The following is a 17,980-nucleotide window of genomic DNA, read 5'->3' as shown; positions in this document are numbered from 1 at the left end:
TTTAATATATAAATATATCAAAGAGTAAAAATATAGTTGTAAAATCTCTTATAAAGATATGTATATACATATGTACACAGGTAAAAGTACTTAAGTTTGAAGGCGCTGCGTAGCATCTTCTAGCAGTATTGTATGTAGATAATATACAAATAATTGTTAATAGTGTGATTAAAGCGTTATGATAAATTTACATCGATACAAGGTAGTAAACATTTTATTAAAATGTTATCGAACAAACATAATTCGATTGAAAAGTAGTGGAAAGCATCCTACTGCCGGAATAATCGGTAATATTGCGTATACACTTTACTAATATCATATATTTGGATATACTGCTTTTCTTACTGTTAAGTTCTTATTTTACTTAGTAATCGGAGATGAAATTTTAAAAGCGCAAGTAAAAGATACTAATTGTTTTTATGCGTGTAAGCTGCTTTATAATCATGGAGTCAAGGTTCAGAAAGTAGGTATAACTTAATTCATGATGTCTATAGTTTATCTGTCAAGTATTGTTGTTTTCTATTAATACTATTTTTTATTTTAATTATCTATTCCTAGACTGCGGTCGTACGAGACAATGTTGAAGATATTTCCAAAGAGATAAAATACTTTTCTAAAATGTTCAACTATGTTTTTACATCCGGTGGTATAGGACCAACTCACGATGATGTTACATATGAAGGTAAAATATAATCTGAAAATTAATAAGAGTACATAAGTAAGTGTTCATTATAATGAAATTATATTTTACAGCTTTAGCATTGGCCTTTAACGATTCATTGCACTATCATCCAACGCTAGTGAAGATTATAAAAGATTGCTTCAGTTATGGAACTTTCCCTTCACCGGCTTATAAAATGGCATATGTAAGTAATGATTCAAATAAATGGTGTAAATTAAACGATAGTATGTTAATACTTGTTTGACGATCGATGTAAACTAGGTTCTTAATTTAAGATACCCACTAAATCTGTACTTAAATTTGGGATAGACCAAGTCACAGGTAAAAAGCTGAATTATCCGTGTATAAAGGTGGAAAATGTTCACATCTTCCCTGGCTCACCCATGTTTTTTGAAATATCGTTTCAGGCATTTTGCAAGGTATAATATGCACACATCGTTTGAATAATTGTTCGAGAGTAGAAAAGATCTTGTTTTTGTAGGAATGTTTTGCTAGCTACAAAAGTTTTGCAGCAACTGAAGTTTACATAAATGCAAAAGAGGAATCATTCGCAGATGTTTTATATGCAGTTGCACAAGAATGTCCAACTGTTACCTTCGGCTCGTATCCGGAATGGAATAGGTAATAAAATCGACTACAATACAAAAAAAATGATAAAGAAGTTGGTAGATAATTGAAATCGCTTTGTAGATATTATAAAGCGCGTGTAACCATAGAAAGTGAAAACGAAAAAGATACTGAAACAGCAAAAACAATGTTTTGTAATTGTATTCCGAGAAATGTACTAGTACATTATGATCGTACGCCACATGTGGATTGTCTATCAAAGTATGAAGCATGGATTCAAAAGTCCCAACGTCGATCATTTTATGAGCGTTCCTTTAAGAAATTCGTGTAATGCATCTACAACTGGAAAAAGTATCGATTATTTGTATCGATTATAAGATGTCATCGAATTTTTCTTTGTTTTCTTTCTCTTTCTTTCCTTGTAGAAACTATTATAAGAAACCTGAAAATGTTTGGATATATTTGGATGGTAGCGAAGAGTCAGTCCTTATGATACATCTTGCTCGAATCGCTAGTAACAAACTGCAACATTGTTCAAACTTCAAACTGCGTGCAATTTGTTTGAAATCTGATATGTTAAAGTCGGGCACTGACGAATTCTTCCATGAACTTAAAAACAGGTAGGTATGATATCGATACATGTCAAAACTGTTACAAACAAAAATTATATTGGATTGCATGTAGAACGTGACAATCAATTTTCTAAAATAGATCTAAACTAACATGAACATAACTAATTTGACTGATCTGATAGATATAATATCGAGCTATGTAAGTTAGAACATTTGGAAAGCGATGCCGCTGACACGATAAGCAATTTCGCTGTGTTAAAACCAGAATTACAAGTGTTATTGGTTGGAAAACGGTTGAATAACAATAAAAGAGTAATGTACGATGATCTTGCACGATTAAACGACGACAGTTCTAAGTCTGTGCAAGTACATTTTCCACTCACTGATTGGACAGATGACGATATTGAAGATTTCTTTAATTCACTCTGTTTACCATACTATACAGTAAAAACGTATTAAAATCGATAAGTAAGTAAGTAAAAATGTGTCTTTCTATCCTTACTTCGTTTGCTGATTTACTCTCCCTCTCTCTTTTTTTGTTTACCCTTTTGTTTTTGTTTTCGTTTCTTTTTGATTATGCTTGGTTAGATATTGCCATATATATTGTATATATTTATATAAGTCGTTTCCCGTATAAAGAAATACAACTTATTTTCATAGGTATGGGGCAGAAAAATAAGAGCAAGAATAAGCCAAAATATGTAATATGCTGCTAATGGAAGTGTGACCGAGATAGCTGTATCTCGTATTAAATTTTATATTTATTGATTGATTCAATAGCAGATTATTGTATAATCAATGGTCTTCTTTCATACAACAAAGACGTAAATAAAAACAAATTCACACAAAAGTTGTTTAGAAATCAGTTTATAATCGAAACATTATCAGAAATTATCGAAGTTGCGTTTCTTCATATTTTAATCCCTGATTATCACGAGGATGGCGAGATACGTTACGAAGAAAATACATGGAAAAACATCTATGTTTATAGATTGCTTTTTAATGTATCTTTAAAGACGATGAGCAGGAGGAAAAGGATTAATTAAACGTTTAAGGTTTTGATGGATACGATTAAAAAAGATTCATTAAACCCTTAAATCGTATTGGTATGAATTTATGTCATTTATTTTAAACTCATAGTTGAGTCGCGACGTCTCATTGTTTTGTTCCAAAGAAAAAGAAGTTTTGTTACTTGCTCGCATCCTCTTGAAATTTAATTTCGCATTGAAGTATTTTTAGCTTTTTTTCTTTTGAAAGCTTAAAACAAAAGTGAATGATAGAATGGTGAGAAGGTGGAGTAGATAAGAACGGTAAGAAAAGCGAATGAATGATGCTAGTCAGATAGTTTATATGTGTGTGTGTATGCGTGTGTGGTTATACAATTTATAAACCATATACAGTGCGATATTCTTCGTTATGCTAATTACTATATACGAGTTGTTTTTTTTATATTTATTATTATTGTCAATAAAAAGAAAATAGATGTACTTGCTTAAGTCGAATATTCCGTTATTCGCACTTTGTCTTTACGTATCATTCTTCCGCGGTCGCTTACACATCGCTTAACGCTAGAAGCTCCGTACCACAGAACTGTGTCTCCCTTTTTTTTTACTACTTTTTATCAAAAATTTAGTAGACGATCTCTGAAAATAATAAATCTGAAAAAATAACAAGCAGTAGTGGTTTCAATTGCGGTAAAAAAAGAAAAATTGAACGAGGTAATCCACGAGTGAAACGAAACAAAAAAAATTGAGTAAATGGAAAAAGTTGTGCGAGGAAAGAAGAGAAGGTGGGGAGACGGAAATGAGCCTCATATTTCACCAGAGTATTTCATTTAAGTTTGAAATTGATTACACGAGAGTAGAATAGAATAGAAAGAAGCCGATGATACAAGGTTGGTAGAAGACAGAATACAAGCTGTCTAACTGGATGACTAACTGGTTATTTAACTGATTGGTTCGCTGTATAGCTCATTCATCGATTGACTGACCGACAACTGAGCGATTGATTAATCGACGGATTGATTGTAAGTGGTTGCTCGACTGGTTAGTTGGTAGATAAAAATGAATCGCGAGAAAAGTACGGATATATATCGAAAAGAAAATATGATAAATGAAAATAAAACGCGCGATTTTTCTCGATTTCTCTGCGTCGGTCTTTTTACAATTAGCATATCGAAGTTATTACGATTATAACGAAGAAGAAATCGATTGAGTAAATATTGGCACGACGAATAGTCTATAAAACAATTGCGAACATTAAACGGCAAAATTCTCATCGCGAAATTATTTGATTTGATGTCACGATATGTGTGTTCGATAATTCATTATAGTGGTAATATAGACACAGGGCTATATAGATACGACGGTTGAGAAAGAATAAGATAGCTATAAATAGCAAAAGGGTGGAAGAAAGTTGTAAGGAAAAATCGACGGGTCAAGCCTTCTGCGATAGAAATGATGAACATAAAAGAGATTTGTATCGTTTAAAGATTGGAAATGATACGAAAGAACAGAGGAAGAGTAGGAAAAATATAGGAGTGTGAGAGATCGAGCAGAGACTGATGCGAATGGGGGTTTGATCCTTGCGTAATCGTAGATGAAGCTAGTGGAGATGAGAAGGACGCGGTGGTAATGGTAACGGTAAAGTAGTGGCGGCTGTGGCGGTGGCGGTGGCGGTGGCGGCGGTGGTGACGGTGGCGGTGGCGGCGGCGGCGGCGGTGGTGGCGGCGGCGGCGGCTTAGACCGACGGCGTGGTCGATGGCGATGGTCGCGTGCTGGTCGCGTGCCGGAGGCGGAGCCAAGCTTCGACTCTCTCGCGTGCCACCTCCACCCTAAAGTTCGCGGTCCCTGTTGCACCCTCCGACACCCTCCTGGAACAGCGGGGAGCTCTTCTACTCGACGCGACGCCCCTCGGTACTCTTTGGTTCCTCGCGTCTCCCCTTCTCTCCACCAGTTCCCGAATCTACAGTCGCTTCCTCGTCGGTTATTGATTCCCTCGGGTAGCTAGTCCCGAAAAGGGTGCTAAAATAGGATGAGGACGATTGAAAGAACGAAAGCGAGAAGATATAGAGAAATGAAATTCGATGATAAATACAATATACCAAAGTTGGCGCGTTTTAAAAGGAAAACGAATGATCGCTCTTTTGGTCCTTTTCCTTTTTTCTTCTAAATTTTCTTCTCATCCTTCTTCGTCATTTTATTTCTTCTATCCTTATCTTGTTTCATTGTTTTTTGGTTCTTCATCTTCTTCTTACACACCTTTTCCTTATTATTATTATTATCATTATTATTATTATTATTACTACTACGATACCGAAATCGCAATTTCTCTAAATTTTCCAGTCAACATGTAGCTTATGTAATAGTTGTGAATACATGTCTGCTACGAAGCAAATATCGAAGCAACGAGTGATCAACGGTTTTCCAAAGTTAATGACCGTAGGAGACTCGTTCAATGATAATACATAGGAGATTAATTTATTGTTAAAATACAATATCGAGTGGTCGCAGTGACGAAAGATGCTGTCAAGTATTCGCATCGATGGTCGTGCGATGAATCTACTATCGTTGTCGATTAAGATTTGTAGAAAGAGAAAAGGAAAGAGCTATTATGTAAGTGGCCCGTAGCGATCACTATGCCGAAAGCATACACGATTTTGTCTCGCTGTGTGATCGGTGTAAAAACAACGTGCAGCGACTAGGAAGATGAAGGACAGTTGGTAAAATTATCGAGAGAGCGCAGGAAGACACAATTAAACGAAACTCTTAGAGACGTCGATTTATTAAATTTCGTTGATTTATCTGCGACATTATCCATCCTTCGAAGTAAGTTCTTGTTTGCACAAACTTGTCGTATTGAGAGCAGCGCTCTTGAATCTCGAAACTTTGCAAACTCCCCGTCTCTTCCTTTGGCTTCGCCAGTTGGTCCCCACCCGTTCTCCTCGGCCCCCTTAGTGTAACCACGGTTTCTTCTTCGTGTAAACTTGCACATTGGTATAGGCGGTATCCACACCTAGATAGATACCATAGATAGATAGATAGATAGATAGATAGATAGATAGATAGATAGATAGATAGATAGATGGATAGATAGATATGATAAATAATAGATAAGTAGTAAGTAGATAGATAGGTAGGTAAGTAGGTAGTAACAGTTTAAGCGACGTATTTGTATTCATCCGTGGATCCAGCTCTTTCGTCGCTTTTTTCGTTTCGTTTCTCATCGTTTCTGTTCTCATCGTTTCTGTTCCATACCACCGCTTCGTCTCGTTCGTTCCTGTCCGGAGTTGTAGTTCCGTGCGATTCACGGCATAACCTATTTTACTTTCGAAAACTCAACGGATCAATACCAACGGGAATGCGACGAAGACGAGCGAGCGGACGAAGAGAATTGCGCAAGAGGAGGAACAACGAATGCGAACGACATCGTTCTCGTCCGCGGCAATTTCTTCTATCATACGAACAATACTATTGTCTCTGTGGCTTTTAGGTACGGTCAAAGATCGATCGACTGATTATTTCGCGTGGAAGCGTGTACGGTCGAAAGGTTGCGTAGCGAAATCGATCGAGTGGAATCGATAAAGATCGAGTAGCCAGAGTCGCGAGGGTCAGCAACGGCAGGTAGCGCAAAAGCAGCCAAGTTGCGCGGGTACCATACGTGATATACAAATACCGGCAACCGAATCTTCGAAAAGAGTTTTGGGTTGCGGCACGAGACCGTCAGCTGGCGAGCAGAGCCGGTTCGTCCTTTTCTTTTTTTTTCTTTTCTCGTTCACGCGGCACCTCTCTTCTCCTCCTTTCAACATCCTTTTTTACGTGCCCTCTCCTCTCCTCTCCTCCTCGCCCCTTTATTCGTTCGTTCGTTCGCTTTTCAACCGGCCCTCGATCCTGCGTATAAACATTTTTCGATTTTCTTTCATTTTCTTCCTCCTTTGATTCCCCGTCCGTTACTTTTCTTTCGGACAAACGTTTGAAAATCTTGTCCCTTCATCTTTACGATTAGAAGTAAACGTTCTTTGGGAAGCAATCGCGATTCAGCCATGGAAACTTCGATAACGAGTTGCCAAGACGATTTCGCGAACGATCGTTTTCTACGGCGCACGAAAGACAGGTTACAACCGAATCGTATTCTAAAAGGGGTCATGGGAATTTCAAAAACTGTAAAAAACAAAAAGTGGCTACGTATATACGCGGCTTCTTAATTGCCAGCTCTCTTTCTGTTTTTCAATACGACCAGTCCAACGACAGATTTTTAAATGCTCGTGGCGTGGGTGAAATAGGGGGAGGGGACAGCAACTGGATCGCGATGTCGCTGCGTTAACCGCGCTAATGTTTTTGCGGCAGATCACTCGACCGAAAAAAAGCTTTGTAGAGCGTCGATGCTGCACGGTAACGATGCAAAATTTCTTTTACGAGATTAGACGACGCTCGATTTAACCGTACAGTTCGTTTCAGCGAACGCTTCGATGAAGCGCGTCAGCGTGTTGCGTCGCGACGAGCGTATAGTACGTACCAGTTTGCTCGATCGCGCAATCAAAACGGGAACGCGTCTGGGCTCTTGTTCGCGTGTTACTTTCCGAAAAATTCCTTGTTCCGATAAGGCCGGAATTTCGATTGCCGCGCCTCGAATCGCGTGTATTATTCTTCTCTATTATCCTATTAAATATCTCGCTTTCGAATGCAATTTCGATCGGAATTAATTAGCTGGTCGATAGACCGGTTAATCTGTAGGAATTTTTGGAAATATTTCACTTTCTCGAAAAGCCGTTACTTTTTCCCAGCTTAATCACCTTATTAGATGCGCGTGAGTTTGACGTTAAAGGTACATACGTTTAAATAGGAAAGAGTAAAAAGTGGATGATGTATGGCGTAGAAACTTGATATATCGATCGAGTTTTGAAAAACGGAAAGTTATCACATAAAAGCTAAGGATCCTCTGCGAGCTTTTTCGCCTTCGAGATTTCATCGACAACGTTACTTTCTCGTATTCGTTATCTATCGAGAGGTTTGATTTTCTTTCGTAGCCTCTTAATGTCACGTTACCTTGATCGTTATCCTGGCTATTAGATAGACAGATCGTGCACACAGTCAACAAGCTTTGTCGTCTGCACGCTGTTTGACGTTAACGGAATTTGTCCATCATTCTCATCGTGACTTTTACCTATACATAGGTAAAAACATCGAATACCTCGTCACGAATACCTCGCTTTTCCTTTTCCTCGTTATCGTATAGTCCTAATCGTTGCATCGAAAATTCTTTTGGGCATCGGCGAAAGAACGCGTTCTTGCTTATATTATCATTTTTTAGTTTCGTTGTTCGAACAGAGCGCGAAATCAAGCCAACGACTATCATAGTCTTCGTCGATGAACGTATTACGTTTACGATTAAACGTAATACACATAGAACGTGCATTGCGTTACACCTTTGCATCAAAATCGACTGTTTCGCAGATGCGTGTCGACTTAAGTGAGAAAAATAGCTGTCAGAAATGACGCTGGAGTGGAATGGAGGGAAAGGTGAGACGGGGGCGGCAGTCGGTCAGAGTGACGAAGACCGAGGGCTGTGGACCCTAGTATCGCGAGTGGACGGAGAATATACGTTAGGAACAAGGAAGGGATGCGAGCGACTGAAAGAGGAAAGACACGGAAGGTGGACACGATAGAAGGTAGGTCTGGGTTCGAGGGACAGAGGTACGCAGCGTGGAATACCAAGTACGACAAACGAAGACTGATCTACAGGAGGAGGGAGTTGGATGGTCGTATACTCGCCACTCTTTTCTTTAAATCACGTTTATCAGAGACGGATGGCGAACAGCAGCGCGATGCAGTATCGAAGGAGGTGCGGCCGAAGGAGAAGAAAAAGGAACCAGCCGGTAAAGCATGGGCGGGTCGGCGGGGCGGGGGGAGGGGGAGGGTGGAGGAGAGAGAGAAAGAGACTGAAAGACAGAGAGAGAGAGAGAGAGAGAGAGAGAGAGTCAGGGATGAAAGGATGGGTGAGAAGCGTGGAGAAGGGAGTAAGTTGGAGGGAAAGAGGGTAGCGAGCGAGCGAGTTGATAAGTTGTCGAGTAGCGGAGCGCGGAGGCGCGAGTCGCGAGGTGCGATGCGCGAGGCAAGAGGCAAGAGGCACGAGGAGGACGAGTATGAGAACGTAGAAGAAGGGAAAGAAGGGAGAGGAAGCGGAGAAACACGCGGATATTGATTCCCGTGGGATATGCGCGCGCTCGACGAGACTCGGAAATCTAAACGTATGTACGATGCTTCGGCGGACATACAGAAAAGTATACGCGTCGCGCGGCATGCGCATCTATATCTGGACTCATCCGGAGGAAAGGAAAATAGAGGAGCGGCAGGGGTGTAGACGGGGGGCGGGGGCGGGGGATTCGGGAGGGACGCGGTGCCGTAGGCACTGGAGTAGGGAATCTAAAACAAATCGCTTTTGAAGAAAATGAGAGGAGCAAGTATGTATGTAGCAACGAACGAATGGGTGGTAGGCCGAAGCGGAACGGCCTAGGATGAAAGTTGCATCTTAGCGAGGAAAGATGTAGCCCGTACCCCGTTCCGTGTAAATTGACCTCGCGAATCGAACGTTCTTGCGTCTCGTCTACCTTGTCTCTAACAATCCAGATATATTTCGGTTTTCATTGTGCGATCCTTTTTGTACCAGCAAATTGCTTAGAAACGAATACACGTTGCGAATAGAATAAAAGGGAAATTGCCTGAGGGTCGATAGAAAAGGTTGGATGAAACGAAGGAAACGAGAGGATATGAATGGAGCGCAACCCTGAGAGTCGTTTCGATTATAGAGTATTCGTGGCACGATGTCAAGCTCGTTGCTTGAATAACATCACAGCTCGAGAACTATAGATAAGGATGGTAATCGGAGCGTGATAGCCGACACGCGAACGTATACGACGCTACGTATGTAAGTATTACTCCGGGAAAGGAGAAGTTGAGCGCGTTTTAAGACTCAAAGACTCGAGAAAGACGCAAAGAAAAAAATGAATAAAAAGGCCGACGAAAGAAAAGACGAAAACCGAATTTCAACGATCGATCGTTTTGTCGTTGTAAGTAGGAAGTTTGACGATAATAAAGCAAATCGACCGATTTGTAGATCAACGTCCCTAACGTTGAACGAAAAATTTCGACAGATTTGCCAGGTTTCCTCCCTGTTGAAACAGCCCTTTTTTACGGACGCGTAACAACATCCATTTGATCCAGGCTACGGTGGGAGAATCATGGAGATGGTTAGATTCGCACCGATACCGGTGTTACTACTACAAACTATATAGCATGTACCAACTCGGTCATCACCATTCCGAAATCACTACCACTATCTGCCACTGCTTACCATTACCTACCACTACCTTCCTCCACTACCTACCACCACCGACCGCTACTTACCACTACCGTTACCACAGCTGACGCCACCTCCGAGACCTACGGGCGACTTTCATGAATGAAACCCACGTGCGATCCACGTGACCGTTCGTGTCGAACCCGTAATTTCTAGTTCTCGACCCTGACCGATTTTTCCGCAAAATTTACGACGATGTTAATTATCGCGTATCGATAATCGAGCACCATGTTTTCCGTCGTCGTAATTGCCTCTTTGTTTGCCACCGATTCCCTTCGGTCGTTACTAATCAAGTTCGTAAAACTTCCGATAATAGGATGCTGGATCCAGAGGGAAAAAAAAGCTGAGTTTGAAATTTTAATCTACGTTTTATCTGGTAATCGAACGACCTACGTGAGATAACATCCACCAGAGAACCATTTTTAAGACGTGCAGCAATCGCATACAGAATCTACGTTCTGCGAAAAAATGTTAGCTGAAAGGCAATATGCTTTCTTTTTTTTTTTCTTTAATAATTCGTATTATTATCCGCGCAGTACCTATGAAACGTTTTGGCAAATAAGTAAATAGGTATATAGTCAAACAAGAGAACGAGAAAAGGTTAATAAAGAGAGAGAGAAAGAGAGAGAGAGAGAGAGAGAGAGAATTCAACTATTACCACTACCAATGTCATCGTTACCTCCACTACTGTTATATCTCCACCCCCTACCTCGATGGTATTACATCCACCACCACTGACAGTATTTTGAACATTGGCGGCGGCGACGGTGGTGGTGGTGGTTGCAGCGGGTACGACGGCGGCGGCGATAGCGGCGGTGGCGGCGGCAGTGGCACCACCATCACCACCACCACCACCGCCAACATCACGGCCGTTCTCGTTGCTTTCGCTCTCAGCGTCGACGTTGCTGTTGCCGTTGTCAGTACCGGTGCGCAGTCGGTGGTCGCGGTTGGTGTTAGATGGTTAAAAGGAAATAGATTCGAAAACGGAGCAACGTAAACGGTAAACGCGGTTCATCCACGTGCTCCGGCTTTACAGCCGGCAGTGGCGAGCCGGTATTCCGGCGCTTACGATCTCGATTTCCGTGAGATATCTCGTTAATCGACAGACTAACCGAAGGAACAGGCGACGTAAATGGTGACGTAAACGCGAAAGTAACAAAGTATCGCAAAGTACGTAGGATTCGAAGTTGATCGATTTCGCAAGTTGAACGTCGAGACGTTAAACGTATTTGTTGCGTGTGTCGCATGGTCGACGTATCGAATGCTACGTACAGAAGGTTCGTGGAAAACAGACGCTAGACTCGAGAACCTAGAACGGGACTAGAGACGATACGAGAAGGAAGAGGGAAGAGAAGTACGAGATAAACGAGAGGAGAGGAAGAGAACGATACAGTGGCGAGGTCGATCATCGAGAAACTGAAATGAAATCGATTTTTCGAAGCATCTTTGAATAATCGTTGCACGGTCATGCCAACGATAAAGCGTATTCGATTCAAGTTAGAACAGCGAAGAGAGAGGGTTTAGTTGGATACGATCGCGTTATGCTCTTTCGCGATTTAATCGACCCAGTCAAAGAATCGAGCGACCGATCTCGAACGAATGTTTCCCAAATGGAAAATCGCGGTGTCTGAAAAGGTGCAGTTCCGTTTTCTCGTCGGGATATTCGTGGAAGATGTGTACACGCAAGAAATATCGTTGAAAGCCGATCCTTCGTTTTTCGACTAACTTACGATCGAAGTGGCATCACGCGCATACGCGCACACGCGTACACGCAGCCACGCACGACCGCGTGATTAATCGATCGATCGAATCGATTCGGCTCGCGATCAGTGATCCCGTAAGAGGTATGATTCGCGCCTCGCTCCTTCGTTCGAACGATATTAAGAAACACGAAGATTCGTATGTCGTCGGTTAACGCAGGTTGCGGCAGTTACGCGAACGAAAAACAAGAAACGAAAATAACGAAAGAGCGACGGAGAAGCGGGTGAAGAGGGTGGCGGACAGGAAGGTGACGACCACGGCAAAAGCCGCGGGACGATGAGCGACGGCATAGTCGGTGCAATCGCGATCAGTCTGTTTGGTACTGGCTCACCGCGAAATTTCTTTCCGTATTGTTCGACGAACGATTTTCACTTACAGAAGCCTCGTTCCAGGCAGCGAGAAGAAACGTCGGGACAGCATGGATGCCGGTTACACGATACTTGGCAACGATGTCGATGTCTGCAGAATGTTCGACCAGTTTTCTTACAAGGTCAGTATTCTTTTTCTCATCGAGATATTTCTACCATGTTTTATATCTTATATCATAGAATGAAAATATATATGTTGCAAATCATACGTATTTTCTCGTATATCGTACGATGTACGTATGTAGATACTTATATGACGCTTAGCGTATCGTGTATTTTGTTTTATCCCGTCTCGTCTCGTCTCGTCTCGTCTCGTTCCGTTCCGTTCCGTTCCGTTCCGTTCCGTTCCGTTTCGTCCCGTCTCGTTTCGCATCGTCCCGTTTCGTCTCGTCTCGTCTCGTCTCGTCTCATCTCGTTTCGTCTCGTCTCATCTCGTTTCGTCTCATCTCGTTTCGTCTTGTCTCGTCCGGTCCCGTCCGGTCCCGTCCCGTCCCGTCCCGTCCCGTCCCGTCTCGTCTCGTCTCGTCTCGTCTCGTCTCGTCTCATCTCGTCACGTCTCGTCTCGTGTTGTCTCGTCTCGTCCCGTCCCGTCCCGTCCCGTCCCGTCCTGTCCCGTCCTGTCCCGTCCTGTCCCGTCCTGTCCCGTCCTGTCCTGTCCTGTTCTGTCCCGTCCCGTCCCGTCCCGTCCCGTCCCGTCCCGTCTCGTCCCGTCTCGTCCCGTCCCGTCCCGTCCTGTCTTGTCCCGTCCCGTCCCGTTTCTTCTCTCCTGTCATTCTCACAGAATATCATTCTATTTTGTCTACACAAAAGAGTTCATAACAATAATTGATATTCTTTGGTTCCCTTCATTTTTCGTTTTTCGTTGCTCACTCGTTTCTTTGTTCATTTGACTTTCGCGTCCGCAAATATTTATCGCGATTTGTTAGCGTTTGAAACTATAACAATGAAACGAACGAAAGAAGAGGTTGAGGTCGACGAAACGATGTCTTCTTAATACGACGAAACAATACCTCCTCGAGCTGAACGTCTTATACGCGAAGAGTTGACACGGTCGAAGGCTCAAGCATCCCTTTCTTTCCCGTCACCGTGGCCAATTTACACGTTTATCTCCAATTGCTTTCTCAACTCCATTTTCCGGTTGTAGTCGTTTACCGTCTTTTTTTCGACATCTTCTTCCGATTTCTGGATCGTGTTTTCTTTCCGTTCTCCTCGTTTCCAGGATAAAGAGTGAAAAATGCCTCGACACCGGATCGTATAACGGCATAGATCTTGCTACATCGCGTTGCCGCTACCTTTATTTCTGCATCGGATGGTATACCTTCTTTGACCGTTTCAGCTTTTCATTTGGTCCTGCTCGTGGTTGAAACAAAATGAAAGGCGAACCTACACTACGAGGGAGCTGGTATCCATAAAAGAATGAATAAACGTAGATTGGAACAGCATAAAAAAAGGGTGTAGGTCTGTGTACTCTCGAAGCAAACGTACAGGCTAGGTGCTGCATTTCTACCACATTTACATATACCTATCGCGTTGAAGCAAAAATTGAAATCCTGCTGATCGCGAGCGCGCAAAGTAAATTCGTTCTAACGAACGTCGGTAATCGAATTTACTTATCGCGACTCGTTTGATTAAGAGTTTGCTGCTGTTACTGCCGCTCGATGAAAATAAAATACATTTGCCTCGTCTTCTATCCTTCGATTTCTTCGCGATCTCTATCCTTTGTCTCTTCCGGCAGGCTTCTATCTTGCTCGTTCCAAAGGCACGCATGCATGCACGCACAGACACACACACGCGCGTGCGCTCGTCCTTTGCCCGTATACTTGTCTCTCGCTTATTTCCAACCATTCGTACGAAATGTTCAAAACGATTTGAGTACGGTTACAACGACCGTACAAGCTAATTTCGTAGCCGAACCGAGGAATTAAGCGTGGTAGAAAAGTGACCGCTACTGGTAAACTTGCTTTCTCTTTCGCTCGTAGACAAGTTGTTTCATAGAGAAAGTGTGTCGCACACGATGCTTTGCAAAACAGACGCGACCGATAAGCATCGATACCTCGATATTCGCAACGGTAACGACGACGGCAACAACATCGCAAACGATTATGGAAACCGAGAAATTGTACGAAACGCTTCGTATACTCGTTAGAAAGTTCCGTTGTTTTCCGTTGTTGATCGGCCGTTGTCTAGAGGCAAACTGATCGCGGATGAGCGTAAGCTTCCGATCGGAAGCCATACATACTCGTCGAACATACGACGAAAGGAGGAAAATTTGATTGGATTGGATTGGATTGGGCAGATATTTTGGTATTACATCGACCGATCAAGGTTTCCCGAAACAGCATGGGTTCGAAGGAGTATAATGGATGACGAGTTAGATGGGTCGGAGAATGCCACGAGTGTTTTAGCGGTAGACCGCATCGGGTAACCGGACGCAGACAGTCGGCCAGCCGGACGGTCGGACAACAGGCCGGCCAGCGGGGTTAGTCGCTTGCAGAGCCACTGACAAAATCATGAGCCACTTGTTGATCGGCCAATGACCATTCGGCCACCTCGATACTACTCGAACGTCGTTCAACGAAACGGTTGCTATTACGATATTCCAGCGAGGCTCTGTGCAGCCAATTCTCCGATTTAACAAGAAAAATAGCCAAACTATAGTTACGAAAAACTGAAAGGGAGACGAAGATCGTGATATCGAAGGTATGAAAAGGAGAGAGAAAAGAGGAAACGTCGTGGATAAAATAAGAAGGATAATCGAACGAGATTTGGGAATTGCAAACACAACGAATTCTACGTATTCGAACAAAGTGGAATCGGTGACTCGCTATTGTACGAGCACGTTGTATCTATATGTCGGAGTCAGGTTGTTATTTTGGGGCGTTCGATGAACCTTTACTTACTTTACCGTCGCCAATGTAGCTAATATTTATCAGTACGAACGTGGACACTACAAGAGGCTACGAGTAATGGCAATAGGATGGTCGAGATGATGGTGACAATAAATTCAGATTCGATAACGAATCCACGGTCCACGGGAGGACAAGTATCAACGTACTACTCGATTCGGGCAACTTCTCGATAACTCGATCAGTAATTCGTCCAACGACTAACTAACAAACTAACTCTCTTCATCCAAAAGAAGCTGCCCTTATATACTCCTGTCCCCACTTCTCGGATCAATCTATGTTTTTAAGGAGAGCCATATAATCGTTTCATACCTCTGTCAGGCACTCTGTCTGTCACCTCCCGTGATCGTGGCTACGTCTAGTGACCCGCTATGTCACTTCGAACCCGAACCCATCGTCACAAAGTCAGATCGGAACATTAAAACTATTCCTTATTTTTATTACTTAAGTGCAGCTATAGTAAAAGTCTGGGCTAGGGTATTGGGGTTCTTCCCAACATTCCGGACGGGAAATCCCGCTGTCCTTCCATCTCCGACATATATAGAGTTTATCGCGAAAAGGCAAACAAGTTGAAAATCACAGATCGGATATGTATTATCGCTGTACGTATTATACGCGGCTGGTGCATTTACGTACGCGCAAGTCGGTACACGTGTCGGAAGCGATACGGATGATACGGATGATACCTAGGTGAGAAAATATTTGAAAGAGCATCGGATCGGGAAGGTAAAACAAGTTATTAGCTTTTTATCCAGTCCCGGATTGTTTCTCGACGATTTCGGTTTCGCTTCCAACCATCGTCTCTATACCGTTGCTTCGTTCTGGTCTTTCCTTCTGCCCTTTTCATCACCGCACACTGGCAACCGTATCCCTTATTCTTCGGCCCCCGACCCTATCTTACCCTACCTTACCTTGATTCACCCTGGTTCACCCTGCGCTTCACCCTACTCTTTTCTCCGTTGCCGAGCTCGCGAGCCAGCGAACCCGCGAGCCTTCCTCTTCCCCACCTCCGCCTAGCCTATTCCGCGTTACCCATCTCCTGTACCCGTACCCTCTCCCTAGTCTCAGCCTAGCCACCCACAAACCTCCCCCAGGCTGCCGCTCGCGACCCCCCAGCCACCTCGAGCCGTGTTTCCCCGTGCTCCCCTGTGCCTCCCCCGTTCTTCCCCGTGCTTGCTTTCCTCCTGTTTCTCTTTCGCCTCTTTCTCTCTCTCGTTAAATCAATAAGCCATTCGGTCTGCTGCCACACTAGCGACGGGGCACTTTGCCCGATTTTGTTTCCGATCGGATTCCCTTTTCTGCCTAATCTCTGGACGAAACGGCGAACGACAGAGAGAAATCTTTCCGTCTGTTTTTCGTAAACGCGGCGACGCGAAGAACAAAGAACGGTCAAGGCGAAGACGTTACGGGGGCAACGTTCGCAGTGATGGGATATCGAGACAGCGCGCCGCGGTCGCGTCGCAGCGCCGAGACGGCGATGACGAAAAAATAGAGCAACGAGGTACGCTTATACGGCCTATGCCTATAGAAAGCATTGGGATCTTGAGAAGAAGAGGAAGAGAAGAAAAGAAAGAAGGAAAGAAAGAAGGAAGGAAGGAAAGAAAGAAAGAAAGAAAGAAAGAAAGAAAGAAAAGGAGAGAGAAGTAACTAACGGTAGGTAGCAAGTTGGTAAAGCAAGCGAATAAAGCGTAACGGAGAACCGAGTTCGTTCGTATTCGAAAGTTTCAGAGCAAACTCGGCAGCGAGGCAGTCGAATACAATGGCCAGGCAGAAGTTTCCGCGAAACTAAACAAGTTTATTTAACTTACCTCGGCACACCGGTTCCCATCCCCATTCTCCCTCGACTCTTCTAGAGTCGCATCTCTGCGTGGAATCTGCCCTGCGAACTCCTTTCTCCGAACCCTTCCACCTCCCATCAAATAGGCTTCTTCTTCGCCTACTCGACCATCTTTCTCCTTTTCTCTACTCTCTTTTATCTTCTCTCTCTCTCTCTCTCTCTCTCTCTCTTCCCATCTCATCTCATCTCATCTCATTTCGTCTCGTCTCGTCTCGTCTCGTCCCATCTCGTCTCCTCTCATCTCGTTTTATCTTATCTGGTCTCATCTCATCCCATCTCGTCTCATCTCATCTCATCTCATCTCATCTTACCCCAATTCCTCTCTACCATTCTCCTTCTCCTTGCGCTTCTCCGCTTATCCTACTTGCATGGACTGCTCGCCTCTGTACCTGCAATAACGGCAAGTTTTCCGAAAGTTTCCGACAGATTAACGACTATTGGAATTGTTCGAGTTATGGAAGAGAGAAGCGCAGCAGCAGTGGCAGCAGCGGTAGAAGCAGCAGCAACAGCAGCCGTGGTAGCGAAAAAGGGATTACGAAGGCGAAACGACACGATCTCAGCGTCCGAATACCGATCGATAAATTTCAATCGATCGTTCGATATTGCTCGATCGATGATGCAAGAACAAAGCAGTGCTAGTTTACGTCTACGTAGCGGAGAAACACGATCTACGTACGATATATTCACATATATTTTACGTACTATGATATTCGAGAAAGTTTCATCCGATGTTCGAAAAATAAACGCCGTCGATTATTTTAGTTCGATATCGACATCGTTTTATCGTTACCGTTGGGCTATATCACCGGTCGTAACTACGCATCGACCAACGAACGATTTAAAAGCAAGAAGAAATATAGCACTGTATTTTAGCCATCTTCGTACGCTCGTACTTTCGTTAGTTAAATCGACGAAAGCGATACCGTTCGAAA

At 43.4% G+C, this 17,980-nt stretch overlaps 2 protein-coding genes and 1 long non-coding RNA gene across 5 annotated transcripts in view; 2 read left to right on the top strand and 1 right to left on the bottom strand.

Moving 5' to 3' along the window:
• Nucleotides 1-13: 13 nt before the first annotated feature.
• Nucleotides 14-2,671, top strand: LOC126863878 (FAD synthase-like). Of its 2 annotated transcripts, none has more exons than XM_050614553.1 (10): nucleotides 14-287; nucleotides 369-463; nucleotides 559-682; nucleotides 754-866; nucleotides 958-1,101; nucleotides 1,164-1,303; nucleotides 1,373-1,576; nucleotides 1,675-1,869; nucleotides 2,004-2,293; nucleotides 2,482-2,671. In XM_050614553.1, exons 1-9 carry the CDS (start codon nucleotides 179-181, stop codon nucleotides 2,278-2,280), a joined length of 1,401 nt encoding a protein of 466 aa, XP_050470510.1. In that variant the 5' UTR covers nucleotides 14-178; the 3' UTR covers nucleotides 2,281-2,293; nucleotides 2,482-2,671. The 2 variants fall into 2 exon arrangements, with proteins under 2 accessions (XP_050470510.1, XP_050470509.1); XM_050614552.1 differs by having other exon boundaries at nucleotides 19-287; nucleotides 2,004-2,289.
• A 139-nt stretch (nucleotides 2,672-2,810) lies between these two features.
• Nucleotides 2,811-17,458, bottom strand: LOC126863919 (uncharacterized). 2 transcript variants are annotated; one of them, XR_007689004.1, is made up of 3 exons: nucleotides 13,316-17,458; nucleotides 4,918-5,835; nucleotides 2,811-4,844 (listed from the first exon to the last, which is right to left on the bottom strand). It is a non-coding gene; the product is annotated as an uncharacterized LOC126863919 (long non-coding RNA). The 2 variants fall into 2 exon arrangements; XR_007689003.1 differs by having other exon boundaries at nucleotides 4,925-5,835.
• Nucleotides 10,925-17,980, top strand: part of LOC126863860 (GATA zinc finger domain-containing protein 10-like) — a 23,384-nt gene continuing 16,328 nt past the window's right edge. Inside the window, exons 1-2 of the mRNA XM_050614510.1 lie at nucleotides 10,925-12,256; nucleotides 12,330-12,427. Of these exons, the coding sequence (XP_050470467.1) occupies nucleotides 12,214-12,256; nucleotides 12,330-12,427 (141 nt within the window). The 5' untranslated portion in view covers nucleotides 10,925-12,213. The remainder of the gene's footprint in view (nucleotides 12,257-12,329; nucleotides 12,428-17,980) is intronic.

This window comes from Bombus huntii, chromosome 3 (assembly GCF_024542735.1).
Source record: "Bombus huntii isolate Logan2020A chromosome 3, iyBomHunt1.1, whole genome shotgun sequence".
NCBI classification, from domain to species: domain Eukaryota; kingdom Metazoa; phylum Arthropoda; class Insecta; order Hymenoptera; family Apidae; genus Bombus; species Bombus huntii.
The sequence above is the reverse complement of the archived record's forward strand: the minus strand, read 5'-3'. Positions and strand labels throughout refer to the sequence as shown.